Source organism: Ochotona princeps, chromosome 30 (assembly GCF_030435755.1).
Source record: "Ochotona princeps isolate mOchPri1 chromosome 30, mOchPri1.hap1, whole genome shotgun sequence".
Taxonomy (NCBI): domain Eukaryota; kingdom Metazoa; phylum Chordata; class Mammalia; order Lagomorpha; family Ochotonidae; genus Ochotona; species Ochotona princeps.
The window spans coordinates 19,813,854-19,832,896 of NC_080861.1; the positions used below are offsets into that span (position 1 = coordinate 19,813,854).

The window sequence follows — 19,043 nt, forward strand, 5'->3', positions numbered from 1 at the left end:
CTTCCAATTAATTTTTATCTCCTTATCAACATTCATTGTTTTGTGGTTTTAACAGCAGCAATCCTAGTGGACATTAAATAATATTTTACTCTTTGTTTTAAGATTTATTTATTTTTATTGGAAAGGCGGATATACAGAGAGGAGGAGAGACAGACAGGAAGAGCTTCCATTCGATGGTTCACTCCCCAAGTGGCCGCAACGGCTGGAGCTGAGCCAATCCAAAGCCAGGAGCCCGGAGCCCGGAGCCTCTTCTGGGTCTCCCACGTGGGTGCAGGGTCCCAAGGCTTTGGGCTGTCCTCGGCAGCTTTCCCAGACCACAAGCAGGGAGCTGGATGGGAAGTGGGGCAGAATGGATTAGAACTGGCACCCATATGGGATCCTGGTGCGTGCAAGGCGAGAACTTTAACCACTATGCTATCACGCTGGGCCCTACTCTGGTTTTTATTTTCATTTCTCTGATGATTGATAACGCTTTTTGGCCAAAGATAGTTAAATGTCATCTTTAGGGAAATTACTATTCAGGCTTTGTCCATTTTAAAATTGGATTCTTTGATCTTTTTTTCTTTTGGTTCCTATAGAAACTTGTAATATATTCCAGATGTTAACCTAATGTCAAATGTACTCTTGGAAGTATTTTTTGTATGAGTTTTGTTTTTTCAGATCTTAACATTTGCGTGTCTAATCCACAAGTATTTCAACTTTGTGCATCAATGAAGTATCTGACATTTCTATGTGACTCCTCAGATTTTCAACAACATTTCTGAATGAACTGTCCTTTTCCTCTGAGTTATCTTGGCACTCAGTGAAAATCATTTTACCCAGTAAATGAGGCTTATTCTAATCAATCGGTCTACATTTATATGTGTTTATGTTAGTAACAAGCTAGTCTAACTTCTGTTGCTTTGTGTGACAGGTTTTAATACCAGAGACTGTAAGACATTCAATTTTGTCCCTTTTGAAGATGCTTTGATTATTTGGATTTTTTGTGAAATTTCATTTAAATTGTATAATTGGTTTATCTTTCAGCCCCCAAGATGTTGCAGACATTTTGAGGGGACTTGCCTTGCATCTGTCGATTGCATTAGGTAGTAGAGCTTCTTAGAAAGATTCAGCCTTCTAGTTCATACACACAGAATATACAAAGGCTCAGTGGTTTGGTCACCTGTGTTCACAGAACCCTCACCATCATCTCCTCCTGTATACTGCACCAGAGGGGCATTCCGGACTGCTGGTGACAAATTACAAGCTGAGGTCCTAGCATCCCAGAGTGACTAAAACCGCTCTCAAGTGTAAGGCCACAAAGTGAGGCATTGAAGGGCAGATTTATAACTTGATTCAGAAATTATCCTGGTCCTCAGACTTTCTCAATGCCAGGACATGCTGTAAAGTGTTTGCCTGTCTGAACTCTAGTTTGTAGAAGACCAGGGTATTAAATGTCACCTTGAAATGGAATACAATATCAAGGCAAGGTAAGAAGCTTTTTTGCCTTTGACCTCGTTTACCATTTCCCTCTTGTTCTGGATTATTTGCTTTGTAGATATGTCTTCACTGGAATTTATATTTTTGAAGCTTCGATAAAAATAGTAGCAAGTGGTTTTATTCTGGATGAATTTTCTTTCCTTCGAGATTTATGGAACTGGTTGGATTCCTTCGTCATTGGAGCAGCGTAAGGATATTAAAGATTTTTACTGAAGAGACTTGGGGTGGGAAAGAAGTCCCTCTGCTTCTATTAGGCTTCTGAGTGGGTCCACATGAGTCATTGAGTAAGGCCTAATTACATCTACAGCTTTGAGACTAGCGTTGGATGGCCCTTAGCAGTGCCATGGAGCAAATGGCTATAACTCTAAGCACAAATCCATAGCTAGGCCAATAATCATATTCATATTTCCTTAGCCATTCACAAACACTGCCCATTAGTAAGCCAAGTTCTATGCATGCTATTGCGGTTGTGATAATGGAACAAAACAAAGGGACATGGTTCTCATGAAACTCACAGATCAAAGGGAAAAAGAAACAATGAATCACAATATGATATGGTGTGTGCCAGTGGATCAGGCTGTGGTCATACAGGAAAAATCAATGAGTCTAAAAGTCCTAGTTTACCACAGTAGCACAAAGGGTTTCACTTATATTTATACCCAATAGTTCTATGGTTTGAGATTTTTTTATATGTTTAAGCCTATGGTCCATTGAGAATGGATTACTGCAAATAAATAAATAGGATGAGCTGAAGAGGGTCGTGCTGCTTTGACAACTGAATGATGGGGCAGAGCAAATTAAAATCAAGAGAAGCAGCATGCCATTGCCTATATAACAACAGCCTAATTACTTGTGTGGGCCAGGCATTGTGTTAAGCACCTCACATATACTTTTCTATTTAGTATTCACACAAGTTGTTGGAGATAAATGCTACAAATTCAGAGTTTTACATTTGTCCAATGGCTGTGTTCTCTTCGTTACAGACAGGTGGTGTAGAGCATTGGTTAAGAGTGTGAACTCTACATAATGAAGTCCTGGGTTCATATCCAGCCATAGCCATGTAGTGACTGGGAAACTTTAGCCAAATGTATTGGACTCGGAACTTACCAATCAGTCAAAAACAGTGTGGATAGATTTCTATTCCCACTGGATGTGGCTACAACTGATTGTTTCAATGAATCCTTACCTCTGCCTACACTGAAGAGTGGCACAGTCTCCTGTGCAGTCCATGGGCCACGCTAATGGGCATTGAGACTCTCAGAAGCTGAGATGAAGGTGGGGACGGGAAGGAGAGGTACAGAGTTTACCATGGTGGGCAAAGAATCCAGGCAGTTTGGAGGAGTGTGGTACAGCCCCAGGACAGAGAGGGCCTGGGCTCTCTCTCTGCTTTATCTTGCAGGATCATATCCTTTTTTCCAAACATCTCCCTCAAGCTATTGCCCCTGCGTACCTTCCGAGTATTCAGAGCTTTAAAAGCCATTTCTGTGGTTTCAGGTAAGTCACTCTAACTCTAAATACTGCTTCTTAGCTGGAGAGAATGTTCTATCATTAAATTTCTTAAAATGTCATTGTGGAACCCCCAAACAAACCAGTCAGCCATGCTTTATGCAGTTACTTGATGGTTCAGCCAGTAATTATTTAACACCTAGTATGTCCAGGCCTGTGCTAGCTGCTTCAAGTCTGCTTGTAAGACCAAGGACCACCTGCCCCTACAGAATTGGTGTTCAAAGATGAGGGCTGGAGACACTGAAATGCAACAATCACGAATTTGAATTTGTAAATTACATACTGTGGACCATACTTTTGTAATAACATAGGGGAAAACAGTGGAGGTAGGAGGGTAAGTGGGGAGGGTGGAAGGGAAATCCTTGAACCTGTGGAACTCTATCATGAAAAATATAATGAAACCTTTTTAAAAAATGAGGTGCCATGTAACACAGAAAAGAACAACAGTTAAAAAAATAGATAGCACGAGGGCCAGGGGAGACCACAGAGATTGGGGGAAGCAGGTTGCGAAGCATCCGGAAGGAGTCACAGAGCAAGTGAGAAACGAACAAGGGGCTGAAACTGGTGGAACAGTAGCACGCACATGGGCAGAAAAAAGCATCTGAGACTGGGAGACAGGACTAAACAAGGATGTGGGCACTGCTGGGCAGGAGATGGCGAGGGTGTTGGTAGGACCAAAGGAGTGAAGGGGAGATGTACTGCTGAGAGAAGACTCACACAGCAGTCTCCAGAGCTGTATGAAGAAACGAAAGTCGGGGAGCAGTGGTAGAAGCAAGAAGGCAGAGTAGGAGGCATAGTGGTTGCCATAGAAACACATCACAGTTCATTAATAGTCCCAGCAGTCACCTCTTTGGATTCACTGTTGCATTCGTGCCACTAGTGCATAGCAGTTGTACTAATGTGGACCCATCTCTAAATCCTTGGGTTCCTTTTAACTGCTTCAGTGCTCCAAGTTCCTGGAAAGAAGTATCTCATAGCTACACTACAGTTTGAGGTTCTTCCTCTCCAATCCTGCCGTCTTTCCCCTTTCCTAATGATTTCTGTTCCTTGCTCCTCCTCTTGCACAGGTGTCCCTCCCCCAACCCCAGCCAAAAATCTCTGGCATCTCAAATCCCAAAGTATTCACCTCTCTTAAACCAAACTGACCCAAGAGGCCAAAACCCAATCAGGAATAGTGGAACTTTCGGATCATGGGATTGTCTTAGAGTTGTTCAGATTGTGTGAATGGGATATGGAAATAAGAAGAGTCTGTTATAGATGGATTGGACAGTGTTCATGATGTGAGCAGAAGAGAGGAGTCCAGGGTAATGCCAAGGTTTTTGGCTGGGGTGAGTGGAGAGGAGGAATGGCTCCTGAGGCAGAGAAAGTTGTGAAAGAAGCAGGCCTGATGGTCAGATTAGGGACTGCTGCTTGGGCATGTGTTTGACATGACAGCAAGACATTTAGGTAAAAATGTGAGGTAGGATTTTGAGTACATATGGGTCTTCAAAAAGTTGCAGGAAAATAGAATTTAAAATGTGAGTTTATTTTGGAGCAAAAATGGTTTTCATAATATGGAGGAACTGCACATTTACAAAAAAGCTATGCACATGTTGGTTATTGTTTCATTGATTATAGTTTTATCTTGGCGGGGGAAAGTCAAAACAAGTAAATACAGACTACAACTCTGGACAAATTATGTATGTTACAAGTAACTGACACACAAGCTGAAACAATGCATGGGAAGAATCAAGAAGCCTTTTATGATTTTAACCAACTTCATCTAAGTTCATAGTGATGGTGTCCCTTAAAAATGTAGCTCATCCTCAATGACAGTCAAAATAAAACAGAACAAAAAAATCTTAAGCAACAGTTACAATGAGAGAAAATCCTGATTTTTGTGAAATTATTTGTAACTGTTCATAGAATGCATCCCACAGTTTCTCCAGCCATATTGCTTTTTTAATATACATTCTTTATTTTTCATGATACAGTTCTTTAGGCTCAGGGATTCCCTTTCCACCCTTCTCCACCCTCTTCCTCTCACTGTTTTCTCCTATACTATTACAATAGCTTAGTCCCCAATAACAGTCACAAGCCCATCATTCTGCTATTTACATGTATCCTGACATTGTAGGAATAGAGAATGGTATAAACCCCAGCATTCTATTGTCAATATATATATATATTTTTAAAGATTTTATTATTATTGGAAAGCCGGATATACAGAGAGGAGGAGAGACAGAGAGGAAGATCTTCCATCCGATGTTTCACTCCCCAAGTGAGCCACAACGGGCCGGTACGCGCCAATCCGATGCCGGGAACCAGGAACCTCTTCCGGGTCTCCCATGCGGGTGCAGGGTCCCAAAGCTTTGGGCCATCCTCTCCTGCTTTCCCAGACCACAAGCAGGGAGCTGGATGGGAAGTGGAGCTGCCGGGATTAGAACCAGCACCCATATGGGATCCTGGGGCTTTCAAGGCGAGGACTTTAGCCACTAGGCCAGGGCGCCGCCGGGCCTGTCAATATATATTTAGCAGATTCATTGGGAGTCCGTATTTTATTCAGAAGCAGAGATGCACGCTATAATGTATCTCCACTTCATGATATACTTGCCAACAGATCTAGATCTAGCCTCCCTTTTGCTTTCATGCTGTCTGTGACCTCCAGCGGGAAGTTCACTTCACTGTCATCAAGTTCTGCCTGTGTCAATGTGGTATCCTCACTTCCTCCTTAGCCTGGATAGGGCAGGGACAAAGTGGTCAAGTCTCAGTGGGAGTGACTGCATTGACACTACATAGCCTCTGTGACACACAGTTCAAACAAGAACACAAGATACCAGAATGCTGAGCAGCCCCACCGCCAATTCCAGCCTGCAGTTCTTGACTGTCACTTCTGGTTGGGGGTGGGAAGTTCTCCTGCTTATGCCTGTCCTTCTCCACAGGTCTGAAGGTCATTGTGGGGGCCTTGCTGCGCTCTTTTAAGAAGCTTTTAAATGTGATGCTCCTCATCATATTTTTCCTCAGCATCTTTGCCCTGGTAGGTCAGCAGCTCTTTATGCGAAACCTGAGCCTGAAATGTGTCAGTGCTGAGTGCCAGAATCGTGATCCATTTGATGGTAAGCATAATTATGCCACCTTCTATGCCTTGGTTTGTGAATGGTTGATTCATCCTGATTCCCACTCAGAAACCCTGCATACTCACAACGTCCCCTAGGAGTCAGCGAAGGCTTCACCGTGCTGTTTACACAAGCAGATGTATTTCATTACTTTACTTGGGTTTTCACGGACAGGCAAAAGCCCAAAGCCATGTCCATAAAAACAATGCCTGTTCCCATGTTTTCCCATTTCGAATCTGGCCTGTTTCTTTGTCATATTTTACAGAAGTGCATAGAGTGCCTAGATTTGGCCACGGGGAAGCAACATCTTCCAAGCTCCACTCTTTGAGTATTTTCCTTCTGCACCCACTGTCTCTGCATTGAGCTCAAGGTTACGCCTTTTCCATGCACCCTCATGTCTGTCATGTACTGAGGTTGTTCCAGCCTTTCTGGGCAGCAGCACTGTGCCTATGGCACACCGGGAGGCAATATGTGCACAGTGATGCCCCTGCTACCCCCTCCCATATTCCTTTCCTTCTTTTCCTCTCAGCACTGCCTGAGGGATTACACCTCCATTTCTCTTTGGACAGCAACTTTATAATCATGTTGAGAGCTTAAAATCATCCGTTTTCAAGTACCCTCTGATGTATTTGCTAGTCTTGCTCCTTTCAGTGTTTTGAAAATCTGAATTTGTGGCTTTTTTCTCTATCAGAGGATTGTTTTGAAAGAAAAGAAAATTCTACAGAATTCAGAATGTGTGGCTTCTGGATGGGTGAAGGGTAAGAGGTTTTGTTTTCTTCCAAGAACGATTACTCTAGATGGAATCATATGGAAAGGGACCCTCACGGCTAGAGAAGGCATGGATGTCAGTTCTATGGTACTAATTCTTTCTTCCGTGTAAGCCAGTTTAAACGTCTGTTATTCAGCTAAAACTATTTCCAAGTTTTAAGGAAGCTCCTCCCTCAGTTTTGTTGAACTGATAGCTTATAAAAACCCTGCTACAACCTTGGGTTCTTTCAACGTGATAGAGTTGGATACTCAAGACTTTCAAAGGCACACAGGGTGTAATCACTCAGTCCCATGAAGCCATTGTTCCCTATTCAAGGGCATTGCATTATTATTTTTTTAAAGATTTATTTTATTTTTATTACAAAGTCAGATATACTGAGAGGAGGCGAGACAGAGAGGAAGTGGAGCCGCCGGGATCAGAACCAGCGGCCATATGGGATCAAGGCAAGGACCTTAGCCACTAGGCCACGCTGCCAAGCCCTCAAGGGCATTGCATTATTGCAAGCGCATGTGAACTGCTTCCTTTTGCCACTCACTTGAGTACCAACTAGATCACAAATACAGTTGTGGATCACAAATAGAGTTGTCGCTCTGAAGCAGAGCCTACCACTGCTGAATTCCACTCTGCCTATCCCCAACTCCAAGTCTGTGGGTCAGCATCTCTGATTAGAGCAACTGAGCTGCCCAGGATCATCTGACATTGAGAGACAACCTTTGCTATGAAGAAAGCTGAAGCAAAGGAACAGATAAAGTGGCCATGGGCAAAGTGAAAGTTCTGAGATCCCAAAAGGGTTTTAAAAACCTTGAGTAGGGTCCTTGGTGAAATCAAAAGAGATGCTGCCCACAGTTAAACAATGGTTACTTATGAAAAAAAAAAAAAAAAAAAGAAGTCATAAAACAGAGGTGATTTAGAAATTAGGTATGAATGCCAAAATAAGCATAACTAAAATAAAGTTGAAATAGCCAAGAAATTAGAAATAAAGAACATAAACAGAAATTAGGAGAACAAATGTAGGCCTAAAAGTTCCAATTTGTGACTAAGTAGAAGTTCCATAAAGAAAGCACAGAAAACACAAAAGAAAGGAAATTGGTGAAGAAATTCTCAAAGAACTTCCTTAAGAACACAGCCCATATGTGCACTGGCTCAAACCAATTGTTCCACACTGATCCAACTCCCTAGAAATGACCTGGGAAGAACAATGGAAGATACTCCAAGTGTTTAGGCCCCGTCACCAGAGTGGAAAACCCAGGAGAATTTCCTGGCTTCTGGGATTCAGCCTGGCCCAACCCAGGAAACTGTGGCCATATGGGAAGTAAACCAGAGGGTGGAAGATCTCTATCTCTCCCTCTCTTTTTGTAACTCTTTCAAACAAATAAATCTTTTTATAAAATGCAGATCTTGGGTTGTCAGGGCAGGAATTGTTATGTAGTAGACTCAGTCTGCTTGGAAAACCTGCATTCCATATCAAAGCAGTTTGTTCTAGTTCCAGCTGCTGTGCTCCCAATCCAGCTTCTTACTAGTGCACCTTGGGGGCAGCAGGTATTGCCTCCAATGCTTAGATCCCTGCCACCCTCACAGGAGACCAGGTATCAGACCCTGGCATCAACGGAGCCTCGCCACAGCTGTTGAGGGCATTTGAGAAGTAAATAGGCAAACAGGAATCTCCTTCTCTATGTCACTCTGCCTTTCAACTAACTAACTAACTAACTAACTAACTAATTAACTAACTAATTAACTAACCAATTAACTAAATCTTAAGGAACAAAAAAGGAGTGTGAGTCTCACAGCGCCCAGTACAGCAAACAGAAAAGTACCATGGTAACAGTATTATCGTGATATTTGAGGGCAAAAACCTTAAAATCAAAAGGGAAAATGTCACCTATGAAGGAACAAAACTTAAAATGGCATTAGAATTCTCAAGAGTGAGACAGGATAATAGCTTAGTCATGCCTTCATATTTCTAATAGAAAATAATTTTCACCCCAGAATTCCACTTTTGACCACATTTATCCATTGATTGTGATGATAAAGAAATCAGATGACAATGTAAGCCTAGAGCTATGGAAGTAATAGAACTACCCTAGTTGGATTTGGAGTCTGTAAATCACAATTACGGGATATTACAATGGGTTTGGTTACAAGCTTTTTGCTGCTTGTGATTTGTAAACCATATGTGTGTAAATTATTTTTTTGTTAAAAATTAAGTGTCCTATGGATACACTCACTGATATATGTTTTATCAAGTGGACAAAGACCCATGTGCACAGTTATCCATTGTCCAAACGCTGATAGAAACAAAAGACTGTTACCTCTGAAACTCAAAAATTCACAATTTGGCAGAGCAGTTAAATAAATTGTAGGTCTCTAAAACATGAGAAGAAATATATTCCTGAATGCTTATGTATGAAATGCCTCCTAGCTAAATTGTTCCAGGATACAAGCAAGATGCAAGAGTGTTTTGAAGTCAGACTCCCACTTATGTGTGATAAAAGTTGTGTATGGACATCTGTGCGCTCCTGAATGCATTGAAACATCTGGAGAATTGGTGAAAGTGCTGTTAACTTTTTCATCAAGAAAGTGGCACAAAGGGCAACCTGAGGAGAGAAAGACATGGCATTCACCATGTGCCTTTTTTTTTCTGTTCCATGCCCACTATTTCACCACACTTAATTGTTCATTGAATTCATTAATATAACTGTACCCATCAGTCATTGGAGAAAGAGTCCATAGTAGGTACATTAAGATCAAGACTGTCCTTTTTCTGCAGAGGACCTTCTGGTGTGAGCCAGGAGATAGGGTCATGGGGCTGCTGCGTGGAGAAAGCTTGGCTGCAAAGAATGCAACCTTTTTCTGTTTCCTTGTTTCTAACATCTAGTGCCTGTTCCAAACAATATACATGTAACTTCACCAAATTTAATCCTGACTATAATTACACGAATTTTGACAACTTTGGCTGGTCTTTTCTTGCCATGTTCCGGCTTATGACTCAGGATTCCTGGGAGAGGCTCTATCAGCAGGTGAGCTATTTAGAGTCACTCTCTTCTTCCTCCCACTCTCTCCCTCCTCCACCCATCACTTATCTATTTATTATGGAGCTAAAACCTACCATCTATATGTAGTTAAAACCTCACTTTAGTCATAGATTGCTCATCTTTAACAGATGTGCTATCAAATTTTGCTTTAGAAATTTTGCTATACATGTCACAAAAATTATAAATATAATATTTTGAAGAAAGATGGAAAAAAACCCACAATGCGTTCCTCTTTCTACAAGTATTACCTCCTCTCCAGTCTTGCTACTGCCTAGCATTTTGTCATTAGCACTCTCTGGCTTTTGTTTACTGTAAATTGAAAGTTCTTTCAGAAAGCTGTAGATGGTGAAGTCATCAAGCCTCCCACGTTAAGGTTCTCACTGACAGATGGAGCACCAGGGCCTCTGGGTGCCCGGGGGAAGCTGTAGAAGATGCTAGAGTAACTAAACTCAGCAGAGACATAGGGGGCAGCTGCATGCACTGTGGGGCCTGTGCTTGAGGTGACAGGCACGGTTCTATGTAGGAGTTGCAGTCCCATTGCGTGCTCTGCCCTTGCAGGTTTTGCGCACCACTGGACTCTACTCAGTCTTCTTCTTTGTGATAACTATCTTCCTGGGCTCCTTCTACCTGATTAATCTAACCCTGGCCGTTGTCACCATGGCCTATGAGGAACAGAATAGGAACGTGGCTGCAGAGACCGAGGCCAAGGAGAAGATGTTTCAGGAAGCCCAGAAGCTGCTAAGGGAGGAAAAGGAGGTAGATGGTGAGATGTGCTGGGCTGGGGGCACCCTGGAAGACCCTGCAGGTGGCATGCCTGAGGACTGAGTCCACGTCCCAGGATCTGACCTCAGTACATTCTCTCCTGATGATCTTCCTGCTACTTGACTATACCAGTCTCTTGCTCAGAGTTTCCCAGGCAGAAGGATCTTGAGGAAATGGTCTTGATACTCTTTGACCTTCTAAAGCCTGGTCTTTGAGGACAGCTCTCAAATTATTGGTTAGAGAAATTACTCCATTGTGAGTCCAGGCTCTGTTCAGTGTCCATGTATAACTGATTGTATCCAGGGCCTAAGGTTGGGAGGGAGGGCTGGCTATAGAACCACAAGAATGACAATCTCTCTGCTCCAGAAATACCTGTGGTTTTTAGAGGCCACGCTGAGGGTCTCTTTGGTATATTCAGATTTTCCAAATGAAGCTTAGAATTTTCATGGCAAGATAATGTTTTGTACGCCTTCCCATCCTCTAAAGAGACTGGTCAGTGGGAAGCTAATAATGAATCTGTAATAATAAATCCACATCATATGGCATATGCATTTATCGAGTGCCTAGTACATACTAACAGTCTGTGATTGAAGGTTTATGGTACAGAGATGGAGCGGCCAACCCCACCTCTGATGGCTGCATCTCATGTTCTCCCCCTCCCCAGACAACTACTGGTAAAGCTTTGTGTTTCCAGTAGGTGAGCACTCTAAATGGAGAACAGGAGGGAAAGCATGCATGAAGGCCAGGGTCAGTAGAAGCATACAATGTTTCATGGACAAATATAATTTTCCATTAATTACTTTGTTCATCAAGGCTTTGGTTGCCATGGGAATGGACAGAAGCTCACTTAATTCCCTTGAAGTCTCATCTTTCTCTCCAAAGAAGAGAAAGATCTTTGGTAACAGGAAAAGGAAGTCCTTCTTCGTAAGAGAATCAAAGAAGTCAAACAAGCACCAGGCTCCAGGATCAGAGTCTGACGAAGACCCTACTCCAAAGGTAAAGCTTGTCCCAGGGTCCAGTGACACTACAGCACACTCATTCATTCATTATCCACCCGCTGATCTTTGCACAATCTCATGTATCCTTGCAGGTTTTTCAGCTATCCACTCTTTGTAAATAAAGGTTTGCAAGTGTTATCATCTGTCTATTATATACTAGGGTTACATGGTTCCTACTCTACAGAATCACAGTTAGACACTGAAGTCACTGTCTTACAGAAGAAGTCACTTTCTGGTGACAGAATGTTGCCAATTTTTCAGTGAACTCATTATGAATTCCACATCCAGAGAGAACTTCAGCACCCAAGTGATTTTCAGGTAGCATTGAAAACCACTGCTCTTTCACCAAGTAATACTGAGTCTGAATATTACACATAAAGAACTCAGAATGTTGGTGAATGAAATAGGCCAGAAGATACAGAATATGGGTTCTGATTGCAGAACAACCTTCAAATACCATCAGGCTTACAAGGAGCTTTCAAGGAACCCGAGTTTTGTCACTTTTCATCTAGAGTGAGATTTCTGCTCATACAGTGGACTGTATAGAAAATAAGAGTGGGAAAATCAACATATGCTTGCTTTTTATTGAGAAGAAATAAAGCACAGAGAAAATTGAATTCCTACAGCTAGAACTCCAAAGATGTGCATACAGGAAGTGTATTCTATTTGCCTGTTCAACATTGGGTAAGAATATGTTTAACTTAGCATTTTAGATGCTACTTGAGTCATTCTAATCTCATACTGGAGTATCCAGGTTTGAATCTTGGCTCCCCTACCTATTTCTACTTACTGAAAATGTGCGCATTGGAAGGTAGCAGGTGTTGCTCAAGTAGTTGAGTTCCTAACACCTATGTTGGAGAACTAGATTGAATTCATAGCTCCTGGCTTCAGCCTAGCCCAACCCACAATTACAAACATTGGAGGAGTGAACCAGTTAATCTTCTTTCACTCTTTTTTTTTTAAAAAAAAGACTTTTACAAAGTCAGATATACAGAGAGGAGGAGAGACAGAGAGGAAGATCTTCCGTCTGATGATTCACTCCCCAAGTGACCGCAACGGCTGGTGCATGCCGATCTGAAGCTGGGAACCAGGAACTTCTTCTGGGTCTCCCACCGGGTGCAGGGTCCCAAATCTTTGGGCTGTCCTCGACTGCTTTCCCAGGCCACAAGCAGGGAGCTGGATGGGAAGCGGAGCTGCCGGGATTAGAACCGGTGCCCATATGGGATCCCGGGGCATTCAAGGCGAGGATGTTAACGCTAGACCACGCCACTGGGCCCTTCTTTCACTCTTAAATAATAAAAAAATAAAGAATTAAAACATTGGGGGCCAACATTGTGAAGCAGTGGGGTAAGGCACAACCTGTGTTGCTGGCATGCTGTAAGAGCACTGAATCCCAGTTGCTCAACTTCCAGTCAAGCTGTCTGCTAATGCCTGGGGAAGCAGCAGAAGGTAACCAAAGAACTTGAGCTCTTGAACCAATGTAGGAGACCTGGAAGAAGCTCCTGGTTCCCATTTTGGATCAGCTCAGCTCTGGCCATTGTGGCCATTTGGGGAGTGAACAAGCAGATGGAAGGCATTCTCTCTCTCTCTCTCCCTCTCCCTCTCTGTCTCTGAAATTCTGCCTTTCCAATAAACATAATTTAAAAAAAAAACAAAAGGAAGAAAACATTGAGCTAACTCAGCATCTCTGTGTTGTAAAAGTAAAGTGAAATGTTTGGTACTAGGAAGATGACATTAGCAAGCTTTAGAACATGTTGAGTGCTCTCATAGTTCATACAGTTTCAATGAAAAGCTGCTATTGCCTTTAGCAGGACTGCCATGCATTCTCTTACAGCCACACCTCCTAGAGCAAACCAAGCGCCTATCTCAGAATCTGTCAAAGGATTATTTTGATGAACATGGAGATGCACTCCAAAGGCAGAGGGCCCTGAGTGCTGTCAGCATCATCACTATCACCATGCAGGGTAAGTTCCATCTCCCTGGCCACTGGCATGCCCAGCTTCTATTCCTCTTCTCCTCCATCTCCAAGAAGCATTCTACCAAGGAGGCTATTTTGGAACCAGCCCAATGCAGTCTCCCTTAAATAGTGATGACTGCTGTTTCTCTGGAATCTACAAACGAAACACTTTGCATGAAGTGGACCCCTCTGAACGGGCACTTAGATGGTGGCGAGAATAATGATGGAACTTTAGACCCGTGGCACAGACAGGGCCTCCTAAGCAGGCCAGGCCATAAGAAAGGTGATCAGGGTGACAATGAGCATCAGCTAAGGAAGTTTGCATGAAATGGCACTTGTTGCTGCAGTTGGAGTCAGGAATCGAGCATGCGTAGTAAAAGATCCATGTAGACAGGTTAGGGTGACCTGATGCACCTGCTAATGGCAGGTAGGGCCCTGTAGGAAGACTGCTGCTCAGGAGAAGGATCAGATGGGTTTCTGCTTACTTTTGTGCCCATTTTATCACCTCATTTGGCCGGCATGAGGCATGAGCCCTACAAGGTTGCCAGGAAAATCAAATGGCCTTTATGGCCTGAACTCAACTAGCTGATGGAGTGCTTTCTGTACTCAACAGATGCCTCCATCTGATTCTCTCTACTTCCCCTAAACCAGGGGTGGGGAATGTCCAACCTACAGGCCACTATAGGGCCCACAGAATTATTGAGTTTGGCCCTGCCAAGGCAACCACATATGGGACTCAAAATTCAGATAAGCTATAACATCCTAATCTTAAGTTGATAATTTTATATGGTCTGTGAATGATATTATAACTACCTAATTTTTTTTTGGCCCTTGGCAGCAAAAAGATTCCCCCAAACACATGCACTTCCTGTGCCTGTTACAGGCATCACCAAGACTTGTCTTCAGAGGCTTTAGTGTAGGCATGTATCTGTTTCTCACAGGTTCGCCGGTAGCATGACTTCGACTTTGGTATCTCTGACAACATGGCCCAGCTTCTGGGTACAGTACTCAAAAAGTCAAAATTTGATCGACATTCCTGTTGAACATTCTGGTTACATGCTGGAAGTGATCTCTTCTCTAGTGTGATTGATATATGAACCTTTCTGGCTACACAAGTCAGTGCCCAATTTGGTCAATTTGACCAGCTTGACCTTGGGGAATCATGGGCAGGAAAACAGCAGGTAGACTGGTCTAGAGCTAACTCAGTTCCTCAATTGTTCCTTCACTGTTTTTCAGAGCAGGAAAAATCCCAGGAGCCTTGCCTCCCATGTGGAGAAAACCTGGCATCCAAATACCTGGTGTGGAACTGTTGCCCCCAGTGGCTACGCATCAAGACTGTCCTGAAGGCCGTGATGACCGACCCCTTCACTGAGCTGACTGTCACCATCTGTATCATCATCAACACTGTCTTCTTGGCCCTTGAACATCATGAGATGGACACGAATTTTAAAACCATTTTGAATATAGGGAATTTGGTAATTTCTAACTTTAAAATTTTTGCATTATAAGCCTTTCAAAGTCTAAATACGATCAGTGGTCTACAATAACCCAAGTTTTTGGTCCCCTTGCATGGAATAGAGGTCTGAGATGACTGCCATGACTTTATTTTCACACAGTGCATTCCAGTTATTTCCAAGGCCCTGTCATTGTGTTGTAGTATACTGAGATTTTCTCTTTAGCTTTCCAGGGGCAATCTATAAGCAAATAGACACCTGAAAATGTCAACTCTGGTATATTCAAGGAAATGTTTGCCAAATGGAGAGGCTTGTGTTAGTGACCGCCATGATCCTGCTGCTGTCCCCAACCCTACGTATAACAATGACACCGTTTGTCATAAAGAGATGCAGCTCCCATTGCTAGCATCATTCTCCTTGAAAAGAGGAGGCAGGTCTTGGTAACCATGAAATGCTTGCCTTCGTGGGAGAAGGTGTGACAAGCAGGCAGGCAGTGTGAGAGGGAGTGATTGGATTTGAGTTTGCTTCAATGTTGGTTTTTTTTCCCTTTAACAACTCTAAGTTTCAGTTAAACTGAGAAAACTACTGTGAAAGACTTTTCAAGTGCTGGTTACTTTGCGATTCCTGGAAAGATATTCTTCTCAATGGAAAATTAGTTCCTAAACTATAAGAAGCAACAAATAATTCCCATTATATATTCTACCCTCATTAGATTAAAGAATAAGGAATATGAATGATCGGTTCAGATTTTTCATCTTAATAGTTTATTTATTTTCCTGTCTTAAAAAACAATACATACCCTTTAACTTCCAAAAAATAAGAAAAATGTAAGTTTAAAAAGAAAAGATTCATTTAATTTCCCAGCAAAGCTGACACTTTTTTTTTAAACACTGTAGGATTTTTCCTGGCATTAAGTATGTATGAGTGGATATATGTATATCTGCTTGATGTTCTTCTTTTGGATTTTTTCTTTCTTGTACTTTCTGTATCTAATTTGTAATATTTATACTGAAAAGAATATGCTGTATCTATTGAATTAGAAGTTCATTCACAAAAGTGCCCCTTGCAGAACGTTGAGGTTGATGCAAAACTAGAGAAAGCAGCTGTCCCATCCAGTTCCACATCCTTCCCTTGAGGAGCAAAGATGAAGTTAAACCACAGGAGAAAAAGGCAGAGGGGCTCTCCTTACACACAATTGGCATTAAAGTTCTCTTTCTCATAGTGCTTTAGGAATAAATGTCTTGTGGAAATGTGTGGGTCAGACTAGCTTTCCTGCTGCGCACTGACCCCAGCACATAGCTGTGATTGCCCAACAGGCCCGGTCTTCTGGGTTGCAAGCCGGTAGGTTCAGCTCTCCCTTGACAGCACCATTTCAGTTGGCAGCAGAATAGTGTCCACAGGACATGGCTTCTGCCTCTTCAGAATCAGTCTTGAGTTCCATGACCACACCCAAGCCTGCCCCATGTGATGGATGGACCAGAATAGAAGTTGTTTTGTCAAGTACCAGGGAGCTGAGCTGAGAAATGGGTTCCCTCAAATAAGTCAAGTACCCTGAGCCCCACAAGAATCCATATGTGGCAATAGAACTGGCTTGGAAAAACCAGGGCCTCTAAAATGTGTAGGGATGCTGTGGAGCCAGATTCAAAACTAAAGATGACAATAGGAGGAGAGTCCAAAAGGGCAGAGATGAATCCACAAACAGAACAGACACAGCTCTATTCTTCAAGGTACTGGCTGCCAGCAGGGGTAGGTAGAAGTGTTTCACAGGGACATATGAAGACAAGCTTGAATTTTCTTTCCCCACCCTGATTTAAAAAAAAGTGTCAATCCTGTATTTATTTTCATCTATGTTTTTATTTTTGACACATGTCATATAGTTTTAGGCATGTTTCCGACACAGAGTAAATCAATAAATTACTTATAAGAACAGATGCTCTGGGGATGTTTGGCACAGCAGGTAAGATGCTGCTTGCAGGCCCACCACCCATAACAGAGAGTCTAGTTTGAGTCATAGTTTCTCCACTTCTGATTCCAGCTTCCTGCTGATGCACACCCTGGTAGGCAGCAGATCATGGCCCAAGTATTTGGGTTCCTGCTGCCGACATGGGAAACCTGGACTGAGTCCCAGGATCTGGCTTTAACCCAGCTAAGTCACAGGTTTTTTTTTTTTTTTTTTTTGAACATTTGGAACCTAAAGTATCAGATGAGAGATCTTTCTGTGTCACTGTTTCTCTGCCCTTTAAATGAATAAAACCAGGTAACCCATTACTTCAGTGTGGATAGATAATCATTTATTGGGTCTTCCACAGAATTAGAGTAGAGAGTGTTGTAACTGATAAGTCAAAGGTTTTATCTCTTTTTTGTGTGTGTGTTACCTTATTATTTACATATATTTGTGTTTCTCTCTCACTCGCTGTATGTATGTGTAATAGAGAATGTGCTATTCGCTGTGGTTTTATATTCTGCAAGGATATAGAAGATAAATTTAATTTTAATTTGTCTGCTTCTTACTCAATATTCTGCACAACTGTAAGCCTGTATTTTCCTAATAACCAAAGAAAAAACAATTCACTTTTGTCTGTGAAAAAAACACCCAAGTTGGAGCTTGTTGTGGCTCTTACCTCTCGTTTTTGTTCTGCGGTGCTCAGTCCTTAATTCTCAGTCTTTAGATTCACTAAATCCTTCTTTCCACCATAACCAACCTATGGTTTCCTCACGTATTGAATTGCTTGGAAATTCTATGTTGCACAAGACGATGTTTCTGATGGTCTACTTTGAATCCCTTTTTAACTTTCAAGAAATGTTTAAATTTTGTTTTCTGACCAAGGATTGTGATTTCGTGGGTGGGTGTGTTCCTCTAGATCCTGCTCTGTAGGGCTATTGATTCCTGTGTCTGCCATCCTCTTCCTATACTTGGAAGCTTTAATGGATACATTAAACACAATTCAGAGGAGGGTTGCCTGACACTTCCTATCACTCTGCTGTCAAGAAAACTACTTGGCCTCATTTCCACCGGATGGGAAATGATGTCATTTATTCTCCTGGTGGTGATGGGCGGGCACCACACATGGGGGTGGAGAGGAAGAACCAAGGCACCATGAGAGTCACCTCTCACAATAAATATCCCTATTGCCCAGTCTTTTGAGTATATCCCATGAGCCCTACTGATGCTTTATTCCTCTTTAACCTTTGTCATTTCCTCACACCATGCTTATAGCCACGTCTACAACTTTGTTTTCTCATTCTTCTTTGTTTTACTAGGTTTTCACCATCGTTTTTATAGTGGAAATGTGCCTCAAAATCATTGCATTTGACCCCTACTACTACTTCCGCCAATGCTGGAATATCTTCGACTGCGTGGTTGCTCTTCTGAGCCTTGTAGATGTGCTGTATGTACAGCAAAGCTTGCCATTCATGCGTTCCTTCCGAGTGGTAAGGCATTTCCTTTACTCTATAACCCAGCCAGGCAGCTGAAAAAGCCTTGAGTGAGCTTGTACTAAGCTTCAAGTTATTCTCCTTTAATCCCAGAAGCAGAACTCTGCTCCCCCTCCAGTTCAGGTCTTTAATAGACTAGAAGATCCTTTTACAAATGGCCCTTTTCCCATCTTTGATCTGACAGAAACTTTCAGAAACCAAATTCAAAGCTGCATTTGCAGGGTCAGGACTCTGCCCCATGCTTTGTGCACAAAAGCTCCAACTTTCTTTTTCTCCCCTGAGCCCTGAAGCGAACACCCACACATCTGGGCTCACTGATAACTGTGAGGATCACAAAGCCCAGGACAGAGATGAGTGATGCTGGCAGGTGCAGGTCTTACAACAAGGTCCTTTTTCATCACTGCCAGCATCACATGCCTGCCCTGTAGTGTCTGCCTTCCACTCACTTCTGTGGAGGTATTCTAAAAACTGTCTTTAATACACGTTGATACAAGGTAAGCCCAAAAGTAAAAAAGTGACAGTCCTCAAGGAGATTTCAGTCCAAGGGTGGCATCAG

General features: G+C 42.5%; 1 protein-coding gene across 1 annotated transcript in view; it reads left to right on the forward strand.

Moving 5' to 3' along the window:
* Window positions 1-19,043, forward strand: part of SCN11A (sodium voltage-gated channel alpha subunit 11) — a 92,792-nt gene that overhangs the window by 22,942 nt on the left and 50,807 nt on the right. Inside the window, exons 4-13 of the mRNA XM_058657032.1 lie at window positions 1,538-1,666; window positions 2,879-2,973; window positions 5,907-6,065; window positions 6,772-6,838; window positions 9,725-9,866; window positions 10,440-10,637; window positions 11,457-11,639; window positions 13,476-13,605; window positions 14,835-15,073; window positions 18,314-18,484. Coding sequence (XP_058513015.1) covers window positions 1,538-1,666; window positions 2,879-2,973; window positions 5,907-6,065; window positions 6,772-6,838; window positions 9,725-9,866; window positions 10,440-10,637; window positions 11,457-11,639; window positions 13,476-13,605; window positions 14,835-15,073; window positions 18,314-18,484 — 1,513 coding nt within the window. The remainder of the gene's footprint in view (window positions 1-1,537; window positions 1,667-2,878; window positions 2,974-5,906; window positions 6,066-6,771; window positions 6,839-9,724; window positions 9,867-10,439; window positions 10,638-11,456; window positions 11,640-13,475; window positions 13,606-14,834; window positions 15,074-18,313; window positions 18,485-19,043) is intronic.